General features: G+C 44.9%; 1 protein-coding gene across 1 annotated transcript in view; it reads left to right on the top strand.

Annotated features, from left to right (window-relative positions):
- GOLT1B (golgi transport 1B) overlaps nt 1-19,477 on the top strand; it is a 120,512-nt gene that overhangs the window by 22,212 nt on the left and 78,823 nt on the right. The window contains exon 2 of the mRNA XM_086920490.1: nt 15,454-15,545. Within this exon, the coding sequence (XP_086776616.1) occupies nt 15,454-15,545 (92 nt within the window). The remainder of the gene's footprint in view (nt 1-15,453; nt 15,546-19,477) is intronic.

Raw genomic sequence — 19,477 nt, 5'->3', positions numbered from 1 at the left:
GGGTCTAGACCGGTTTTTTTTAGAATTGGGAGGACAACAGCAGATTTGAAAGAAGAAGGAACAGATCCAAGAACCAAAGAGGAATTGAGGAGAGCAAGAGGGGGGGCAGGGCAGTTGGTGAAAAGAGTTTTGAGAATGCGTGCTGGCGCGCAATCCACGGGAGAGCCAGACTTGATTTTGACCATAAGTTTTAAAAATGAATCGGTAGAAATAGGAGGGAAAAGAGCGAAGGAGGAAGAGGGACAGGTGGAGGGACAAGTAGGACGAGGTTGAGGTACTGTGGGAATGTTGGCTTTGATCTTCACGATCTTGTCGATGAAAAAGTCATTAAGAGAAGAACAGAGGGACTGTGAGGGAACCAGGCTAGGAGTGGAGCGATCAGAGGTGGCAAGATTATGGACCAGAGAGAAAATTTCACGGGGTTTGTTGGCCGCGAGAGCTACTCTCTCAGTAAAGTAAGCGGTTTTGGCCGCTAGGATCGCTTTTTTATATTCAGTGAGGAGAGATTTGTATTTGGCGCGCAAGGAAGAGCAATAGTTCCGTCTCCAGCGGCGTTCCGACCGCCTAAGGTCGAGTTTAAGTGTTTTAAGTTCTGGAGAGAACCCCTACCCTTGTCCTCTCCACCCTTAGCCTCAACGCCCGGGCTGAGACATCCCAAGCCTGGCCCTTTTTGTACCCCTAGTAATCAGGTGACCCCTTCAGCCAATGGGAATCCTAGCCCTAATACTATCCAATCACAACACTAGCCCTAACATCTAGAACCAATAGGAGACCAGGACCTTGCAGCCAATCTTAACCCTAGTCCAAGCACCCAGACAGTTAAAAAACCCTGTTCTCCACGTCCAATAAAGGCCTTAGTCCTACCACTAGTCCCAACCCAAGTCCAAGCAGCCAATGGTACAGGTGGCCCTAGTCCCTACTTCCAATAGAAAGCCTAACCCTACTCTAAGTCCCACAACTGGTCCAACAACCAATCACACCAGAAGCACTAAATAGCTACTTACAATTAAAGGTCTAACCCTAGCCCTAGTCCCACCATACTCCCAACAACCAATAACATAGGAAGCCCTAGTCCCTACTTCCTATAGAAATCCGAACCCTAGCCCTAGTCCCAACCCTGCAATCATTGAATCACAGACCGAGAAACCAATCAGAACCCTCAAATACACAACCAATGAGGACATTAACCCTAACCCAATAGAAACACCAGATACAACCACCAATCAGTGTACACATGTGCCAACCATCAGCACACCATATAAGGTCCCAGCAACTTCAGATTGTTTGATCACGTGATTCATGTGAACTTCATGAAAACCGCGGCTGAAAGCCCTTGGTTTGAGGAGGATTTTGCCGACATGAATTCTCGCTCCGCTCAATGCGCTTGCGCGCATTGATAGATCGCGAGACCTAAAAACGTTACCTTTTCAGTGTCTGAAAGCCCCTGCAGGCCATTTTCTTTTAGCGCTCTAGCAGTAGCTCAGTGAGTGCTTAGCCATGAAGAGGGTTTAAAACTTGTCCCAGAGCAAAGTCAGTGGCTGGGGTGGGAGGAGGTGTTCTTGTTCCCCTGGGAGGAAGACCAATTGAGCTATGATCAGGAACTTAATTTACTTCAAAGAGGCCTCCCTGTTTCAAGATATCATATGACACCTGGACAGGCCCTTCTTTTGGCCTTACCATACAGGCAGGCACCAATGTGGGAGAATAGCTGCCCCCAGAACTGCTTTGGAGTGACCACAGAGGAGGGGCTGCTCACTTTGGAGTGAACACAGAGGAGGGGCTGCTCATTAACCTGGCCACATCTCTGGGTGGGCACATAGTCTGAGGAGGAGGGTTTCTCCATATTGGTTTTAGTTATTGATGGTCACTGTGGGATTGTTTGTAGTAGGGCAAACAGGGACTGCAGCAAACGGTGGTAGGGTTACGCCTGGCAACCTTTATTGGTTAGTGAAGGGCTAGGTGGCATCTTCACCAACTAGATAGTGCAAGGCATAAATGTGGCATCACCATAGAACTTCTTCAGAACACATTCTAGACTTGTAGCAGAGCAGAGGAAGACTTAAAATGCGGTCTGTCACATGACTAGAACCCTGAAAGACTGGACCTGCTCCCTCTGGTACCCTGGACAAAGAAGTGGACTCTTACGAGTCAGTTTGCTGGCCTTCTATTTGGCTCATTGATGCAAAAAGCTACAATAGGCCTTTTGATGTAGCTTCCAGCTAACCAGTACCAACTGGATCAGACCGGGACCCTGCTGGTACCTTCTGATATGTGTCTTTACCTCAAGTGCTGGACTTCTCCTAATTTCTCTATAAACCTGGGACTTAGAAAATGTTTGTACTTCAAGACTGACTTAAGGCGGACTTAGACAAACCAGCCAAGCTTATCCGCCCAAGGCACAACCCCGCTGGGCTGAAGAAACCGGTTTCCCCCTCTTGGGTTGCTCGGAGCTTCTCTGCTGCAGGAAATCTCTATCAGCAGGGCCTCTGTGAGAAGGTATCCGGACTCATGGAGTCCTCCTCAGACACAGCCTCCAACCTTGCCCCACTGAAGGATTTTGATCTCTGAAAAAGAGATTAAGTCAGAAGATAGAAATCTTGCCCGGGAGAAGCTCCCAAAAGTATCTGACCGGCAGGTGGACTTGCTGAAGCGTGATTTTTCAATTTCCCCATTTTGGATCTGTTCCCACCAAAGTCGATGTTTTTAGTGGTACCTGGCCCAACACCTATCCAACATATGGGTATTTCTTCTGAAACAGCCTGCTCCTTTGCCCCACTGAAGGACCTTGAGTTTCAGAAGTAAGACTAAGTCCCAAGTAAATCCTTCAACTGGACAAACCTGTTTGCAGTTGGCCCCAAATCGTGCCTCGGACCCAATATGTCACCACCCATGTCTATCATTGGCACTTTTTGGCACTATTTTTACTTAGATCTCTAAAAATCCATATCTGCGGTCCTCCTTATTGGATTAATGTTGTTGTGGTGTCATTTTGTTCATTACATTTTACCCTATATTTTGTACATTGCTTTTTTTTACCTTTTTAATTGTTTTGGTACTTATAAATGTTTTGCATATTTTCTTTAAGTTAAGTCTGTCTTTTGTGGGTCATAGCCAACTTGGGTTGAACTCTGGTTTAAAAACTGAAACCTTTAACTGGGCCTAGTGAGATAGTACATTTATTTTTTGTGGAGGACCTTAGTACAGCCCATCTAATGAACCACTTTCTCATAATGACCTAATCTCCTATTCCTATACCAATTATTGTTGTCATGCATGAATGGACAACTATAATTTGGTGTGAATCATCAGCAGAAAACCCCAATCTTTTATTTTTCATGATCCATTCTTGTTTATAGGTATCATAAGCATTCAACCACTTATCTTCGGTGGACAAGCCGTTCACATCCACCGCAGTACCTTGATTGAGAGGTGAACAAGAGGGGTTCATCCTCTGAAGTACAGAAGAAAATTCTTCTCTTGGAAGCATCAGAAGGATTTTCTTTTAGAAAAGAGAAAAAAAAGTATTGTTGCAAGGCAAGAGTTTTTTTTAACATATTGACTGGCAGAGGGGTTAAATCCCAATTTCCTCCCACTTGCCATGGGCCCAGTGCCAGCCAACAAACTGAGGACCCTGCAAAACCTGGGTATTTCTGAAACCTAGAGACCCGGGTAGAATTTTGTAAATCTCAGCAGATTCCAGGATATTCCCTCACAGAATGTGAAGAAAATGTATGAGTTTAGCCAAAGCTTCAGGTTGGCAGGGCACTCCGAGTAAGCACACATAGTGGGGTCCATACAAGTGACACCACCCTGGACTCTAGGATGTGTAGTTTTCAGAAATGTCTAGCTTTATAGGTTTTCCTGTGTTGCTGCCGTGCCCAGGTCCAATATGCACAATTAAATATCATCATAAGCTGCAGCTCGTTTGTTGGTTCTGGTTAGCGCTTTTTTGGGACAAATAACTATCACGTAATTGTATCTTACGTTTGTACATCAGCCTTTGGGGCAAAAATTAGAGCCAAAAATGTTGTCCCCTATTTCTATTTTTAGTAATCATTTTCATTATTTTTTGTTTTCCACACTTGGGTTTTGGGAAAACCATGAATGGACTGTGAGCAACTGGGCCAAGTACTGCTTCAGCACTGAGCACTTCAGCACTTAACTCTCAGTGGTAGCACGGGTCAAGCAGGCCAAGGCTTCTCAGGGAGTAGGTAGGTGTAAGGCAAGCAGACTCACAACTTAAAATACATCCAGCAACCTCGATAAATTGTCCTGTCAAATACTTGCTTTTATATGAAAAGAAGTATTTATCTACTAACACAAAGTACTGCAAACAATATATTCAGCCTTCCCCAGGCAAGCCCACTAGCGTTACCTAGGTCATCTTTCCAGTCCAACTTCCTGTTTATGGCTGAATTCATGTGTGGTGACAACCAAGCTAGGCCACGCTGAGGCGTTCAAGTCTCAGAAGTTTGTTTGGGGCTTTGTAACCAGATCATTGGTGGCCTTTTGTAGCCCTGTTGGGTACAGACGACAGAAAGCTGGAATCATGGCTGCCACCGCCCTTGGTCTTCCTCTGATACAGTAAGTCTATCCTGGAATCCAGGGGCACGCCTCTGAGGCTTCCAGTTGAGGGATTTGAAGTTGTTGCTCTCACTCTCCATGGTTCATGTCCTACGATGTTTTCTCAGCTTCACATAGGTTCAAAGCGATTACTCTTTTCTTCCTTTATGGCTCCTTCCCTCTGGAACACTGGTAGCGTTGCAGTAGCATGTACAGGCGGACGACCCTCTCTCCACTGCTGCACCCACCTGGCAAGAGGGTCGCAGACTTAGGCATATGGGGCAGCAGCCCAATCGTTGCGTTGGTCTCTGTGAACCAGAGACTCATACTATGCTCCTGGAATTCACTGAACGGAATCCCCACTGGCATATTGCTCCCTCCATACGATCTCTTTCACCTTGCAGGGCCCACTAGTCTTGGGTCAGGCAGAAGCCGGTGCTCCTGGCAAGTGTTATTGTTACTGCTTCATGAGGTCCCCTCACCCAGTGTGAGAGATTGGCAGATCCTTAGTCCCTAGTCCTGGTCGCAACAGGCAGAACTTGTGTTGAGCTTCACCATGCTGATGTACAGCTTCTGTTTAACAATTTGGGAGTCTCAGGCTCCCCTTTTTATAATCCCTTTCTAGACACATGTGATTTAGTGTCTCTGTTTTTGAAGTTAATGTTCTGGTGGTTGATCATTTTGAATTGCCAACTCCTTTGTTGTGCTCTTCTTCTAGAGCGCAGTCTATCACAACAGGGCAGTCTCCAATCTTGATAGTCCCAAACACTGGGCAAGGGATGGACTAGAGATTTATACATGCATGTCAGCCTCAGTGATGTGTGTTTCAAAAAGTTACCAAAAGGCTCCAGCCCTTCTCATTTTATGATTCTCTTATCAGCACCATCTCCTTCCTCTGTTAAGCCCAGGCCCCTTTGACCAGTGACCTACTTTCAGAATCAAAGAGCTCCTATTGAAGTGCAGTGACAGGCCTGCCTCTTTCTTCCACCGATGTGTGTCCCACCCAGCTCTCAGTAGTACAGCAGTCCACAAATCTGTCTGGGGGAAATCTCTACCTTGCCCTGCTCCTCCAGTAAGCCCAGTGTATCAAGAAATGGACTTTGTGCATTGTGGTATTCGCAAGTGCACACACATTCATACACACAGTTTCCAATGTACTGTTCCTCATCCCGGACATACATACATCCTAGCGTGCTTAAGCAACCTCGCACACAGCTTTTTTTTCTATTTGTTGTACCTTCATGGCAGTCACATGTACATGCTGGCATGCCTGCAAAGCTGCTCATGCTATTTCTCCTGCACTGTACTATCTCTCAGGCACAGGTATATTCTCACTCTGCACAAGAACCAAGTCCGGCAAGGGTTGAGGTATTCCCACAGTGGCTGAACTTTTCCTGGAGTGGGCCAGGAGATAAAATGGACCTGCTCACTCTACTGATCTCTAAAAATACATGATGCTGCCACCACAACTCTCATACTACTTAACTTTAGGTGAAGGTAGACGCCTTACACCTCCTGAGGGTAACACCACACTCCTGGTATAAGCAGGCCGCAGTCCATGAAACAGGCCTAGGTCGTTGCGCAAAAGCATGATCAGTGTTTGTTCATGACCAAAAATCAAGGCACTAGATATCATCGCAATTGAGGCACTCGGGTAGGGGTGCACGTCTGTCACAATGCAAGGGACTTTTCCATCCCAGAAATTCGTCGGGACAGGAGGGTAGCAGCACATGAGGGACTGTGCAACAGAGGGGAAACTGGGAGGAAAACCCAAGAGATCGACATAAGAATGTGGGAGTTTGGTGGGGTAGAAACACACAAGAGATAGCAAGAAGCACACAAGGCAGAGAGCAGTGCAGGGGCGGGTATTTGGCAGAGGGTAAAAGCGCACTATGGAGAGAGTTGGAAAACAAATTTACTTTCATGAAGTGTTTAACTGAAACAATAAAAGCAGTACTAATAAATGAGCAGTGCAAGGATACAAGTCGGCTTATCATAAGGATGCTAAAGAGGCTATGCTCCATGGGAGGGACAAACTCAAGACGAGAAAGTCAAGCTATCCAATAAAAAGCAGGAGTGACAATAAAACCAACCAATAGTAAGCAATGGATGGACTGTAAGTCCACTGTAAGTTTTTGGGAAGCCCACAAAGGTCATTCACAACCAAGCGGCTTGTGCTATCTCATAAGCGAGACCTAAAAAAAGTGTTACAAAGTTAAATCCGCAAATCCAACGTCAATCAAAGAAATAGTTTTGGATCCCATGCTACATTCCATAGCAGGCATTAGTGACCCATGGGTCAATTATGTGCAGTTATCCCTTAAAGAGTGTGGTGATGACAAGTTTTGGTAGGAATCTTTACCTATAAGCAAGCATTGGCAAAGCCAGTAGGTCTCCCCCATACGAGAGCTATTGGCTGTGCCAATGTGTTTTAGCTATGTTGTACACCAACGTGGCTGCTGTTCAGCATAGCTAAAAGTTAGTGGTTAGAGGAGACTTGCGTGGAGTGTCATAGAGTTGAATGGCCAATCAATCAACCGGTATGTCTAAAGCTCTCCTCGCTCGAGATGGTATCCAGGCGCTACGCAGCGAGGGTGAAGTACGGAGGTGGAGGGGAATGGCGATTTAACACTTAGCAGTGAAGTAGGAGAAGGAGCGTCCTCTGGTGCAGCAGCGTCAAAAGTGTCGTATGTGTGCCAGGGCGAACTGAGCAGAGGTTCCTGGGAGGTGGGTGGAAGTTCAGACAGTTGTTCATGTAGGCGGGTCTTTTGTCATGGAGGGCTTTGTCGGCGTGGGACAGGAGCTTGAATTGATATCTCTTCTGGATGAGGAGCCAGTGGAGTTCTTTCAGGTGCTGGGAGATGTGGGTCCTCCTCCATATCTGTAGGTGCGGTCGCAGTGTTTCATCTTGTAGCCGATGGGTGTTGCAGTGGCAATGCAGTGACAATGTCTGGGGCAGATGTGCGGATGAGCCAAGTCTCTATACTGAAGGTTACATCGGAGGCGAGGGTGGAGATGGTGTCCCATATTTTGGTTGTGCATTTGCAGAGTTATCTGGCATTTATCAAAGACAGCTTAGTTGTTCCTGGGATGTTTCAGCTGACGGGGATGATGTGGCATTAGTTGCTACAACGGCGGTCGGTCCTAGGGAGGAGGTGAACTAGCAGTGGATTCAGGTGAAGGGTCCCGTTGTGGAGCGAGGGGGTGCAAGGCAGCAGTTGTGGTTTCATCGGGTTCCAGGGCACGGAGATCAGTGGCAGAGTATCCGTGGGAGTGCAGCGGTCCAGGCACAGACGGGCCTTCGTTTTGCACACCTGCTGCACAGCTGCGCTGCAGCCTTCATTAAATAGGTCTGAGGGAGTGATGCTTGGGAGGCAGGAAGCTGGCAGAGCAGGAACAAAAAAGACGTGGTGAGCTGTGGAGCCCTGGGGCACTAGAAGCCTGAGGCAGAGAAGGCCTCTGGAAGTCTGCTGGTTGGCAGTACTAGCCCCCTAGGACAGGAGCAGTCAGGTGGTGGTAGAACTGCCTGGTAAGACCTGCGAAGAGTGGAGTGGAGTGGAGTGGAGTGGAGTGGAGTGGAGTGGAGTGGAGTGGAGTGGAGTGGAGTGGAGTGGAGTGGAGTGGAGTGGAGTGGAGTGGAGTGGAGTGGAGTGGAGTGGAGTGGAGTGGAGTGGCAGAGTGTGTAATGTATTGGAGTGGCATAGTGTGGCGTCACGTAGAATGGTATACACTGGAGTGGCACAGAGTAGAGTGCAGTGGCATTGAATTATGCGGCATACATTGCAGCATTGTAGATTGCAGTGGCAGGTATGTGGAATTCATATATCCCGAGGCCATATTGTTTGGTGTCAAGGGCAAAAAGTTTTCATGTGTGTTTTGTCCTTGGAGCAAGTAGGCCCAACCTCCTACAGCACTAACCCTTTGGCTCCCATTTCACAGTACCACATTATGGAGCAGGGGAAAGGCATTGCCGGCAGTTATGGTAATATTTGTGTGAATGTGTTAAGGCTGTTCAAACTTTAATTTATGATTCATTAATGCAAATCCTCTATTATTTGGGTTAGCGCTCCTAGTAAATGTAAGCTCAGACTGCACTACAAATGTTAGTTCCAGTACAAAAATGTTTACACACGTTTTCAATGTTTATCAATATGAGGCTATGTATAATGCTTTTAGGATGCTCTCTGATTAGATGCAAATATTTGCAGAAGCTTGAAAGCAAGATTGATAATTCTTTGCTTTAAAAATAAAATGTTCACAAAAAAATGAAAAAACATTTAGCTAAACTCATGTAAAATTTTAGGTACTCTTTCTTTGCAGCATTCTTTAGTAAAATGCGTCCATGTATGCTAGTATTTCCCAAAATTATTCATAATGGAAAATCAGTGTAACCAGTTTTAATAAGATTATGGGAAACCTAAAAATAAACAACTTTGGTCAAGCCAGTAGGTCTGAAATTGTTGGTCAGCCTTTTGGTTTTGAAAATGAGTGACGGTTTTAGCATGGTTTTTGTGAAGCCTTACTGGTGAGAGAGCTGCCGGGCCCTCACCATTATAACATTGGCAAAAAGCACACTGTAGTTCCTGTCACTGAACAAAACGACTGTGTCAATATGCTCCTTGTGAAAGAACAGAATACCGTCACTTGCAGTGAAGCTAGTCGATAGAGAGAGACAGAATTTTAATAAACTCAAAAGGTTAAGGTTAATGCCAGACCTAATTAGGGGCCTAATTATTAATTACAGTCTCAAAAGTACAACCTTGCATTAAGTGCAGATACACAGCTTTCATGAAATCACAAGACTTTACAGAAGTAGTTCAAGAAATAGTGCTCCTAGAAAATATTTGTTAGCTGCATTTTAGCATGAGCAAATTTGCAGGTGTAGATTTGCTCATTCAAAAATCTGAGTGTTTAGAAGTTCACTTTCCCTCCAACCACTTGTTTCCCAACCCTGGAAGAAGTTTAATGTCTGCCATTGTCAGGAGTAAATTTCCAGACCCTGTCAGTATGGGAAAAGATTAGAGAAGGGTTGGTGAAAACCCTTAAAATATGCAAGTTAGTAGGTGTGCAAAGACTCATAAGGCATTCTAACCCTAGAACTGTTGCTTACCACTACCTTCAATCCCAGTATATAGATCTGCGGAAATGTGGCAACATGAGGGAATTGCTAGTATTGAAAGCCTATTATGGAAGGAGCCCTTGAATAATCAGAGAGGATATTTCAGAGCTCTTATATAATGAGATTGCTGCCATGGTTTGTCGCTGCATTTCATTGCACAAAGGGGACACGTGGATTTTGTTACAGGACCGGTAGATTTATGACGCAACCTTCCCCACGGACAAGTAGATATTTATTAAATTCCACACTTCTGAGTATTGTAGATTAGAGTGGGATGAGCAAGAGTGGGGTGGCACGAAGTTGAGTGATGCATAGGGCAGTGGCGTAGAGTCGGGTGGCATAGAGTGAAGTGGCATAGAGTGGTGTAAATTATAGTGGCATAGAGTGGAGTAGGGCAGAGTAGAGTGGCTTAGAGTTCAGTGTCAGAGAGTGCAGTATGGTAGAGTAGAGTGTCGGAGTTCAGTGGCGTGGAGCAGCATAGAGTACAGAGACGCAGAGTAGAGCGCAGTGGCATAGATTGCAGTTGTGTAGAGTGGATTATTGTAGAATGCAGTGGCATAGAGTGGAGTGGTGCAGAGTGGTGCAGAGTGGTGCGGGGTGGAGTGGGGTGGAGTGGAGTGGAGTGCTTCAGAGTAGAGTGGAGTGGTACAAGGTAGAGTGCCGTAGAGTATAATGGCATAGAGTGCAGTGGCACAGAGTGACATAGCGTGGAGTTGTGCAGAGTAGATTGGTGTGTTCTAGATTGGAGTGGTGTACGGTGCAGTGGTATAGAGTTGCGAAGTGTGCATTGGCATAGAGTAGAGTAGTACAGGGTAGAGTAGTGAGGCGTAGAGTAGAGTGGAGTGGTGCAGAGTAGAGTGGAGTGGTGCAGAGTAGAGTAGAGTGGAGTGGTGTAATGATTTGTTGTGATCATATTAAAGTATTGGTTTCCGACTCACTTCAGAAATAACAATAAATGTGCTTCATTTGTGTTCCTAATTCTGGTATATTCTTAAATACATAAACAGTTCATTTAAATGTTGTGTGCCCAGAAAGAAAACAGTATCCTACCCTCTATCCAGCAAGATTGTTACCTAAATCCTCTCACTTTGAAGCCAGAGAAAGAAAAGTAAATTAGCGGCCTCGGACGACAGTGCTGACATTTTATTTTTTTAATTCTTTTCAATTATAGTGAAATAATATTTGCACAGGGATACTATTCTGATATTTCAACACAGCGCCGACCGTACATTACAGTGTAAGTCTCTACCCGCTCCTCACCCCTCCCCGTAATCCACTATTCTCCATGAACTGCTTAGTATGAATGCCTGTGACATCCCAGATCCATATCACCTATGTAGTCTCTACCCTCTCTTAGTCCACCACACCTGTGGCTCCACTGCTGCTCGCTTGGTGTGATGCTTTTCTTTATATCTTGTAGCTTATCCCCTCAGGATCCCATGTGCCCCAGATCTTCTCAATTTTTGTTGACATTTACCGAAACCTCTTGCTCTAGTATCCTACATCGTTCCATCTCCACTTCCCATTCTCTGAGTGATGTGGGGGGCCGCATCCCCATCTCTGGGCAATGTCCCTCTTTGCCACCATAAATTCCTCATTCGCCATGATCTTCTGATACCTTGTGAAGTCTGATGGTCGCCACACTCCCAGTAGAGCTGTTTTGGGTTTCAACTCCATGGCGTTTCCAACCGCTCCCTCCAGGGATCTCATCACCTGCCCCCATAAATGACAGACCTGAGGTTAGTGCGGTATGTATGAATGTTCCCTCTATACCACACTTCCTAAGGCAGTGGGCGTCGCCCTCCCTCCCAAGCTTGTGAAACAATGAACTGGTGTAGTACGTCCTGTGGAGGAGTTTAGTTGAATTAGCCTGTAACTTGCCTTAATTACAACTTCCATTGGAAAGCTCAATGCCTCCTGCCACTCCTTGTCGTCAACTTCCCCTACATCCTGTTCCCACCTATCCATGAGGTGTGTTAATGCCCCCTGTGCATTTTGCTGCAGTGTGCCATAAGTCTGAGAAATCAGTTTGTGTTGTGCCAAAAGTCAGAGATATCCGTTTGTGTGGGACTCACCCATGCAACAGTCTCCTTTTCAATGAAAAGTCCTCCTGTGTCTCCTCTTCTTTATCTGTGCTCCCAAGGAGTGCATGCTGTAATTGTCTGTATTTCAACCACTAAGTAGTCAGCATTTCATATTATCTTTGCAGAAGTTCAAAGGAAACCACCCCATTGGCGTCCCAAACATCTGCGAGTGTTGAGATACCTATCATATCCCACCCCTAAATGCCTTTCAGGGCAACCACTTGTTGTAGTCGTGTACCTTCCCAGAGAGGTGTGAGAGGTGTGAGACTCCTTTCCCATTGCATCTTCCAAAGCTGTCCTCTTCACACAGCTAGTACTGGTACCGTTGATGGCCCTGCCTGTTTATTGTGTTTGCTACCAGTTAAAACGTGCATATGACTCTGGTCGCTCATCCCCCATATGTCCACTCTGATCGCGGGGACGCCCCTGGCTGCATATACTGAATCGTTCACTATACTAACCTTCACTGCTCATAATATTTTTGCACATTTGGAAGTGCAATGCCTCCCTCAAATTTGGATCATTGTAGTATCGTCATTGCTATGCGGGGTTGGCCTCCCGCCCATAGCTGTGTTCACATCTGGACACCACTCTGGCGAAAATGGTTTTTGGTATTGTGTAAGAACTCTTCTGCAGCACGTATAACAGCCGGGCAAAAGCAATCACTTTAAACAAGACTACTTTTCCTAATGGGGACAGCTGCAGCGTGCTCCAGTTTTTAATATTTCCTTCTAGTCTCTGCATCAGCTGGAGGAGGTTAACCTGGTTGTATGACGCAGCATCTCTGGTGACCCATATGTCCAAATATTTGAACCAGTGGGTTTCCACTGGAAAAGGTAGAGACATGGGGGATTGTTGCCACCAGCGACCCATAGGTAAGAGAAGAGATTTCTCCCAGTTAATGGCGAATCCTGAGAACTCCCCAAATACTTGAATGATTTTGCTGACGCGAGCCAGACATCGCTCTGTGTTCGTCAGAGAAAGCAGTATATCGTCTGAATAGAGCAATATTGATTCTTCCCAAACTGAGTCTCCCATCCCGCCCCAAATTTGTACGTCTATCCTCATGAGTTCCACCAGGGGCTCCACTGCAAAAATCATTGTTTACAGTGGACACCCCTGTCTTGGGCCACTACCAATAGGGAACCCCTTTGAGAGACAGCCATTGACTTTATCCTGGCCTGTAGCTCTCCTTATAGCAATTTGATCCACGTGATGTACCGAGGTTTGAACACCATTCATTCCAAGAGCAAGAACAGGAGGGGCCACTCCGTCGAATCAAATACCTTATTGCTATCCAATGACACAACGACACGATGGACCAGGGTCCCCCCTCCATGTCTGTCTGCTCTATGGTGTTAATAAGGCACCGTAGGTACTGCTTTGTTGAGCGATATGGCATAAAGCCTGTCTGGTCTGCATGAACCCAGTCGGTTACCACTCCGCATAGTCTGTTGGGCAGCAGGGATCTTTGCATCCGTGTTCAGTAAGGAAATCGGTCTATACGAACCACATTTTTTTTCGTATTTCCCCGCCTTGGGCATGAGGACAATGGTAGCCATGCGCAAGTCTGACGGCAATGTCCTGACGCGATGTGCTTTGCAGTATATCAAATGCAACAGTTTAAACACTTTTTCTGGCCATTTTGAGGAAGAATTCTATGGGTAGCGCACTCAGGCCAGGGGCCTTTCTCTGCCTGCATCTGAGCCAGTGCCACAGTGATTTATGACTCTCTAATGTCTCCCTCCAGCTTTTACTGTTAGGCCTGACTCGGGGTTGTCAGTGGGCAGTCGTGCACGAATAGTCTAATCTCCTCCGACGAGGCTTCTACTCTGGGCTCATTAAAGGCAACCATGTAGGCTGCAAATGCTGCTGCAATTTGTCTACCGCCCCTCACTGTCTCTCTCATCTCCTGGCTAAGCTCTTGTGCATGCATTCTTTTCTTTTCCTTGCTGCCTATCCAAGCCAACAGTTTGCTGGCTTTACAGCCTCTGACATTTGACCTTGGTCTTTTAATGCACAGCAAATGTGATAAGATGAGAACAAGATTTAAAGGCCTGTTTACAGAAAGGGAATTTGTAGCAGAATACAGTAAACATGCTTTAGGCAACTGGAGTGACAAACTACACCTGGAGAGACAAACTACACCTGGAGAGCCTAAAGCAAATAAAGCCATCAAATAGAAAGCCAGAAAATGTGAGTTGCAAACCACAAAGCCAATGGTAATCAAAAGGCTTAATGCACTTTCTGTAAGAATTAGACACACGTTTACTTTGTTAAGCTTTGAATTGCTGCCATTTTAGGAAGTAGGAGTTGTGGTTTTTGGCACTAGGCTTTTCTGTGCGAATAAAACTTTGTCACATTCAGTCTCTGCTGATTTTACCTTTCGAATTGTTTCACTTTTGGAAGGAAGGGGGAGTTAGCTTCTGTATAAGCAGCTGACATTTGTCTTGGGGATTATTATCTTCATCTGGGGCGATTCCACACTAATGTTGTTGGAGAGGATTGTTCTAAAAAAAAATAGTTCACTATGCATCATCAATTTCTTAAAGTGTGTAATACATTGTATTGATCTGGTATTTCAGTGTTTACAAATGTTTTTATGTCTTGCGAAGAGCAGGCAAAAGTATTTTTATGAAGTTTGATTGTGAAGGCATATGGTAATTATGTGGTCATAACAACGAATTCTATATTCATAGTGTATTAGCTTGATGAAATATATTTGCTAGCTCATTAATTAACAGAATTTACTTTTTGTTTGCAGTACAAAGGCTTGAGTTTGTATATATATATGAGATTAATATTGCTCTAATATGTGTTTGCATTGTTTTTCATTAACCCCTTGGCGGAATTACCGCTGCGGCGCTGGGAGGTAAGGGGGGGTCGCGCGGTGCCACCATGCTTGTGACGGAACCACGCCGTCACGAGCCACGGGCGAGCTGTGCTTATGACGGAGTGGTTCCGTCACGACTCCGCCCACTCACTATTTCGCCCGCACAGGCGGGGAATCCGTTACGCATGGGCTGAGTGGCCTTGGCATGACGGAACCACGCTGTCATGAGCACACGCCACCCGTGGCTCGTGACGGCGTGCTTCCGTCAACCGCATGGAAGGAGTTAACATGCCCGGCAAAAATATTATGTATTTTTAATGTATTAGTTTGTCTCAATACGGGAGACCAACAAGCTAGCCGAATATGTCGCTGTGACAAAACACATGACGGCTATAGTATGCACAACAATGATCTGCTGCTGACACTCGATAAGAACATTCTTTTCAGCCCATAAATGGCCGATGGGGTAACATTTTTGAGGCCTTCAAATAGTTAACTTTCCTCGTAAAATATATACACTTGGCCATTATTGGGCTGAAAATTTTCTTATCATGTGTCAGTAGCAGATCATTATTGTGCATACCGTAGCGATCTTGTGTTTTGCGACATTTTTGAGGCCTTCAAATAGCCAAATTTCCTCTATATATACAATTTAACCCTTCAACGAGGTGGTTTATTAGGTGTGTTAACTGTGTCGGAGGCCCCAAAATAACTCTAACATTTTTTATAAGATTTGACTGTTGTTTATTTTACATCTTTAATCGATTGTAAGCTGTACTGGTTATTTTCATTTGACCTTTGTTACTAATCAGAATTTCTATGCTATTGTATTTATTTTTGTTTTTTTGTTACAGAAATCGGAATGGGACTTACAGGTTTTGGTGTCTTTTTCCTCTTTTTTGGAATGCTACTCTTTTTTGATAAAGCGCTTCTGGCAATTGGAAATGTAAGTACCCAAAGTTGCAACTTCTTTTCCAAAATATATTACATTTTTATGAATTTGACAATACACCTGCCTCTCCTCATGCACAGATCCATCAGTTTATAGTTAAAGATGCAATTTGTGCCCCTTGTACCTTATCTGTAATAACAGCTACTTTTGTTTAACCCCTTAGCTGCTAGGCCTTCCCCCCATGCTAAGCCTTTTTTGGCTATTTGGGGTAGTTTGAGCTCAGGCCCCTGTAACTTTTTGACCATGTAAGATATCCACGCCAAATTTATGTCCTTTTCTTCCAACATCATGGGGATTCCAAAGGAATTAGCCAAAATACAGCTAAATGTTGTTTTTTGGGGGAAAAATTGGAAAAAAGTGCTGCAAATGAAAGAGTCTGTTTTTTCCCAGCTTTTAGGGACTGACAGACTTTTGTCAGAAAACCAACAGTTTTTGCACAGTTTTGGCATTATACTGGGATTTAGACTTCTTTTGCTATTTTTTGTGCTTTGAACCTTCTTCCATTATTATGAAGAACAGTGGTCCATAGGATTGAGTTTTCACAAAGACAAATACAAATATAGACTCCAATCAGTACTATATTGACAAGATTTTCAGTACCCAGCCGGGCCTGAAATTTTATTTCAAATATAAGTGAATTTAAAAGACCAACAAGGAGGTCTAATGTGACAGTTGATAGGGTACAAGCCTGTACCTATCCAAAAAGTACACTCAAGAAGAATTCAAGAGTAGGAAGAGAGCAAGGAAAAAGAAGGTAAAGAATATCAGGCAAAAAGAACTGCGGAGCCAATTGTCCCTTGCATCAATAACATATTAGCACGGCAAGTTCAGACAACCAATTCATGTAACAGTATAAACACAATGGAGAGGTTACACAATCTGAGTGAGTGTCGACGGCGTTTCGATCCCCGGCTCCTAGTGAACTGGGATCATCATCAGGACAGTAAGAATGTATTGCCTGTATGTGCTATCTTTAAAACCTGTTAAGAATTACAATTTACAGAAATGAGAAAAAAGGGAAGAAAAAGAAAATTCTGTTTAAATACAGCACTAATTACAGGTAAAATGCACGTAGTATTCATTTATGTCATGCCATTGTGATCATGTTGATGTCAACCTTTAGTGTTCCAATCACATGCTTTATCTAAAAAGTGCAAGAACCGTTTAAGTCAATGCCGACTCAGATAATAGTACAGTGAGCCTTTAAACGCTAACATTGTTGCGCCTCTTAGAGAGAACGTGATTGTGACTATATGTGTCGCTTTCACGGATGGTGCAGTGGTGAAGCGGTGTTTAGCGCTAATTCTATTGCGGGCATTCAGCCCGGTGAACTTAAACACTTCAAGGACCGTGGCGGTGGTGGCTAAGGTGTCGAGGTGGTAAAACCATGCATCACGTGTGCCTGGGTTCTTTGCATGCCTCTTAAATGTATAAATGTAAATGTATAGGCATTTATATAGCGCACTACTTACCCATAGGGTCCCAAGGCGCTTCGACCGCTGCGAAACGCTTCCTGGCTTCCCTGAGAGATGGTCCCTTAATGGGTATCTCCAGGGTGAGACCAGGCATCCCCGGCGGTCTCTTAGATGGCCATAATGATGCCATAATCATAAATAAAGGGCGCACCTTTTCGAGCGATCTACATCAGCCTCCTGGTAGTTATAAGAAATAATGAAATGGATGGCTGGTACCTAAAGTAAACAAAACCAATTAGCAAAAAGTGATGGTAACATGCGCTAATAATTAGGGCAAGGGGGAACACGGCGTTACCTCGGTGTCCTGTTTGGTAGGTTTTGGGGGGGGGGTGCTGCCATAAGTTCCTATCTTATGATGAGTGAAAAATCCAATTATCATGGAACCGGAGTCGTGTATATTACACCGTCATGGGCGTATACACTGGGACTCGAGGGTCTGCAATTAAACAGGAATTAGAGCGTTAGGGCGTGAAAGTGCTAATGGCCATTGGCATCGAGGCACTGAGGGTGGAACTGTCCCTGGGCCCAAGGGAGGCCGAGATTCCTTACCTTAGCGAGGAGTTAATAATCCTTTACTCGCGGTCCGAGTAGGCAGCAAGCGGTGTGCACAGTGGCAGCGTGCCGGCTTCACGGTGATACGGAAGTCAGCCCGTGCAAAGCCGCGCGTGATTAAATAAACAGTGATGAGGGAGTGAGAGCGGAAGGGGGCGGGAGAGGTGTCCCAGTGGCGGCCATCTTAGAGTGGTGTTAGTTAACTAACGCTAGGTGCAAGTGCTCCTTGTCATGCAATGTATCAGGATTACAGAGCAGTATCAATATCAGGGCAAACAGATTTACATGATAAGGGATTCTTTGTGTGGCATTTTCATCGGACAACCTTAGTCTCTGTACAAACAAGTATTGGATTTTAGAAAGCATGATTTAGATTTTAGAAAACAGACAACGTCTGGCATTATGTTAGAACACATCATACATTAGACTAATGAGCAAACTGGTGTTAAAATAAGGAAATTTTGACAGTGTCTCAAGTCAAATTCTGGCAATTCATAGCAATCCTGCCCAATCCTCAGTACGGTTGAGACCATTCCGAATTGTGTCCAGAAGTAAAATACATTTCAGTTCCTCCTTATTTAGAAGTTGAGCCATACATCCTCCTCTAGGTGGTAGCCTTAGTGCCTTTAGCACAGTCCATTTTAAGTCATTTTCTGTGTGCTTGGCACTGGTGAAATGTTCCGCGAGTGGTGCATTCTGGGTTTGGCAACGGATGCGGCTCTTGTGCTGGCAGATCCTTGTTTTCACCTTCTGCGATGTTTGACCCACATACATTTTCATACATGGGCACTGAACCAAGTATATCACATTACAGGTGTTACAATTAGAAAGTGAAGAGCTGGTAAAGGTGATGTTATTAAATACTCTGGTTTTCCCTTCAATGGTTATGTCACACACACTGCAATTGCCACATTTCACATGTCCTACAACGGGGGACAGACCCCATATGCTTTCAAGTGTAGAGGATTGATCGGGGCTTGGCAATGCTGCTCGGACTAGATGGTACTTCAGATTTTTGCTTTTTTTAAAAACAAATAAAGGGCGCTCAATTTCTAGTATGCCCGCATTAATGACAGGCCAGTGACGGAGTGTCATCTTTCTCATTTTGTTTGACACGGGGGGAAAAGTGGTTACACAAGCTATTCTCTCCTGTGGGGTCTTTGTAGTGGGTGTCAGTAAGGTTTCTCTAGGTCTCTACCATGCCCTTTTAAGGGCATTTTTAACAATACGCCTCGGGTAGCCCCTGTTTTTTAGTTTTTCTGCTAGGATGGCACCTTCTTTAAAGTAGTCCTGCCTGCACGAGCAATTTCTCCTGATTCGCAGGAACTGAGAGAATGGGAGTGAATCCCGTAGTGCTCTGGAATGGTTGCTGGAATAGTCTAATAGTGTATTCCGCTCTGTAGTATTTCTGAACAGACGTGTCAGGAGAACTCCCTCTTGATGGAAAATGGAAAGGTCCAGGAAATCGATAGAGGTTTTATTCGAAGTTAGGGTAAAGCGAAGACCACAGCAATTGTTGTCCATCCAGTGTTGGAAATGGCGCAGATCATTGACTTCACATCTCCAGATCATGAAGATGTCGTCAATGTATCTACGCCATAATACAATTCCTGGATAGAATGGATTAGATGGACAAAGTATCACCTCCTTTTCGATCTCATTCATGAAAAGTATAGCCAAGTTTGGGGCAAAAATAGCCCCATACTGGTGCCCTTGATCTGCTGGTAAAAAAGGCCATTAAATGTGAAGAAGTTTTTTGTTAGGCAGATTTCAAGCAACTGTAGAATAAAAGATGTTGGTATTGCGTGAGGGCGGGGACGTGTGTCCAGAGTTTTTTGAATCACCTTCAGGGCCGCTATCTGAGGGATATTTGTATAAAGCGACTACACGTCCATGGTA

This window comes from Lissotriton vulgaris, chromosome 1_1 (genome assembly GCF_964263255.1).
Source record: "Lissotriton vulgaris chromosome 1_1, aLisVul1.2, whole genome shotgun sequence".
NCBI classification, from domain to species: Eukaryota; Metazoa; Chordata; class Amphibia; order Caudata; family Salamandridae; genus Lissotriton; species Lissotriton vulgaris.
The sequence above is the reverse complement of the archived record's forward strand: the minus strand, read 5'-3'. Positions and strand labels throughout refer to the sequence as shown.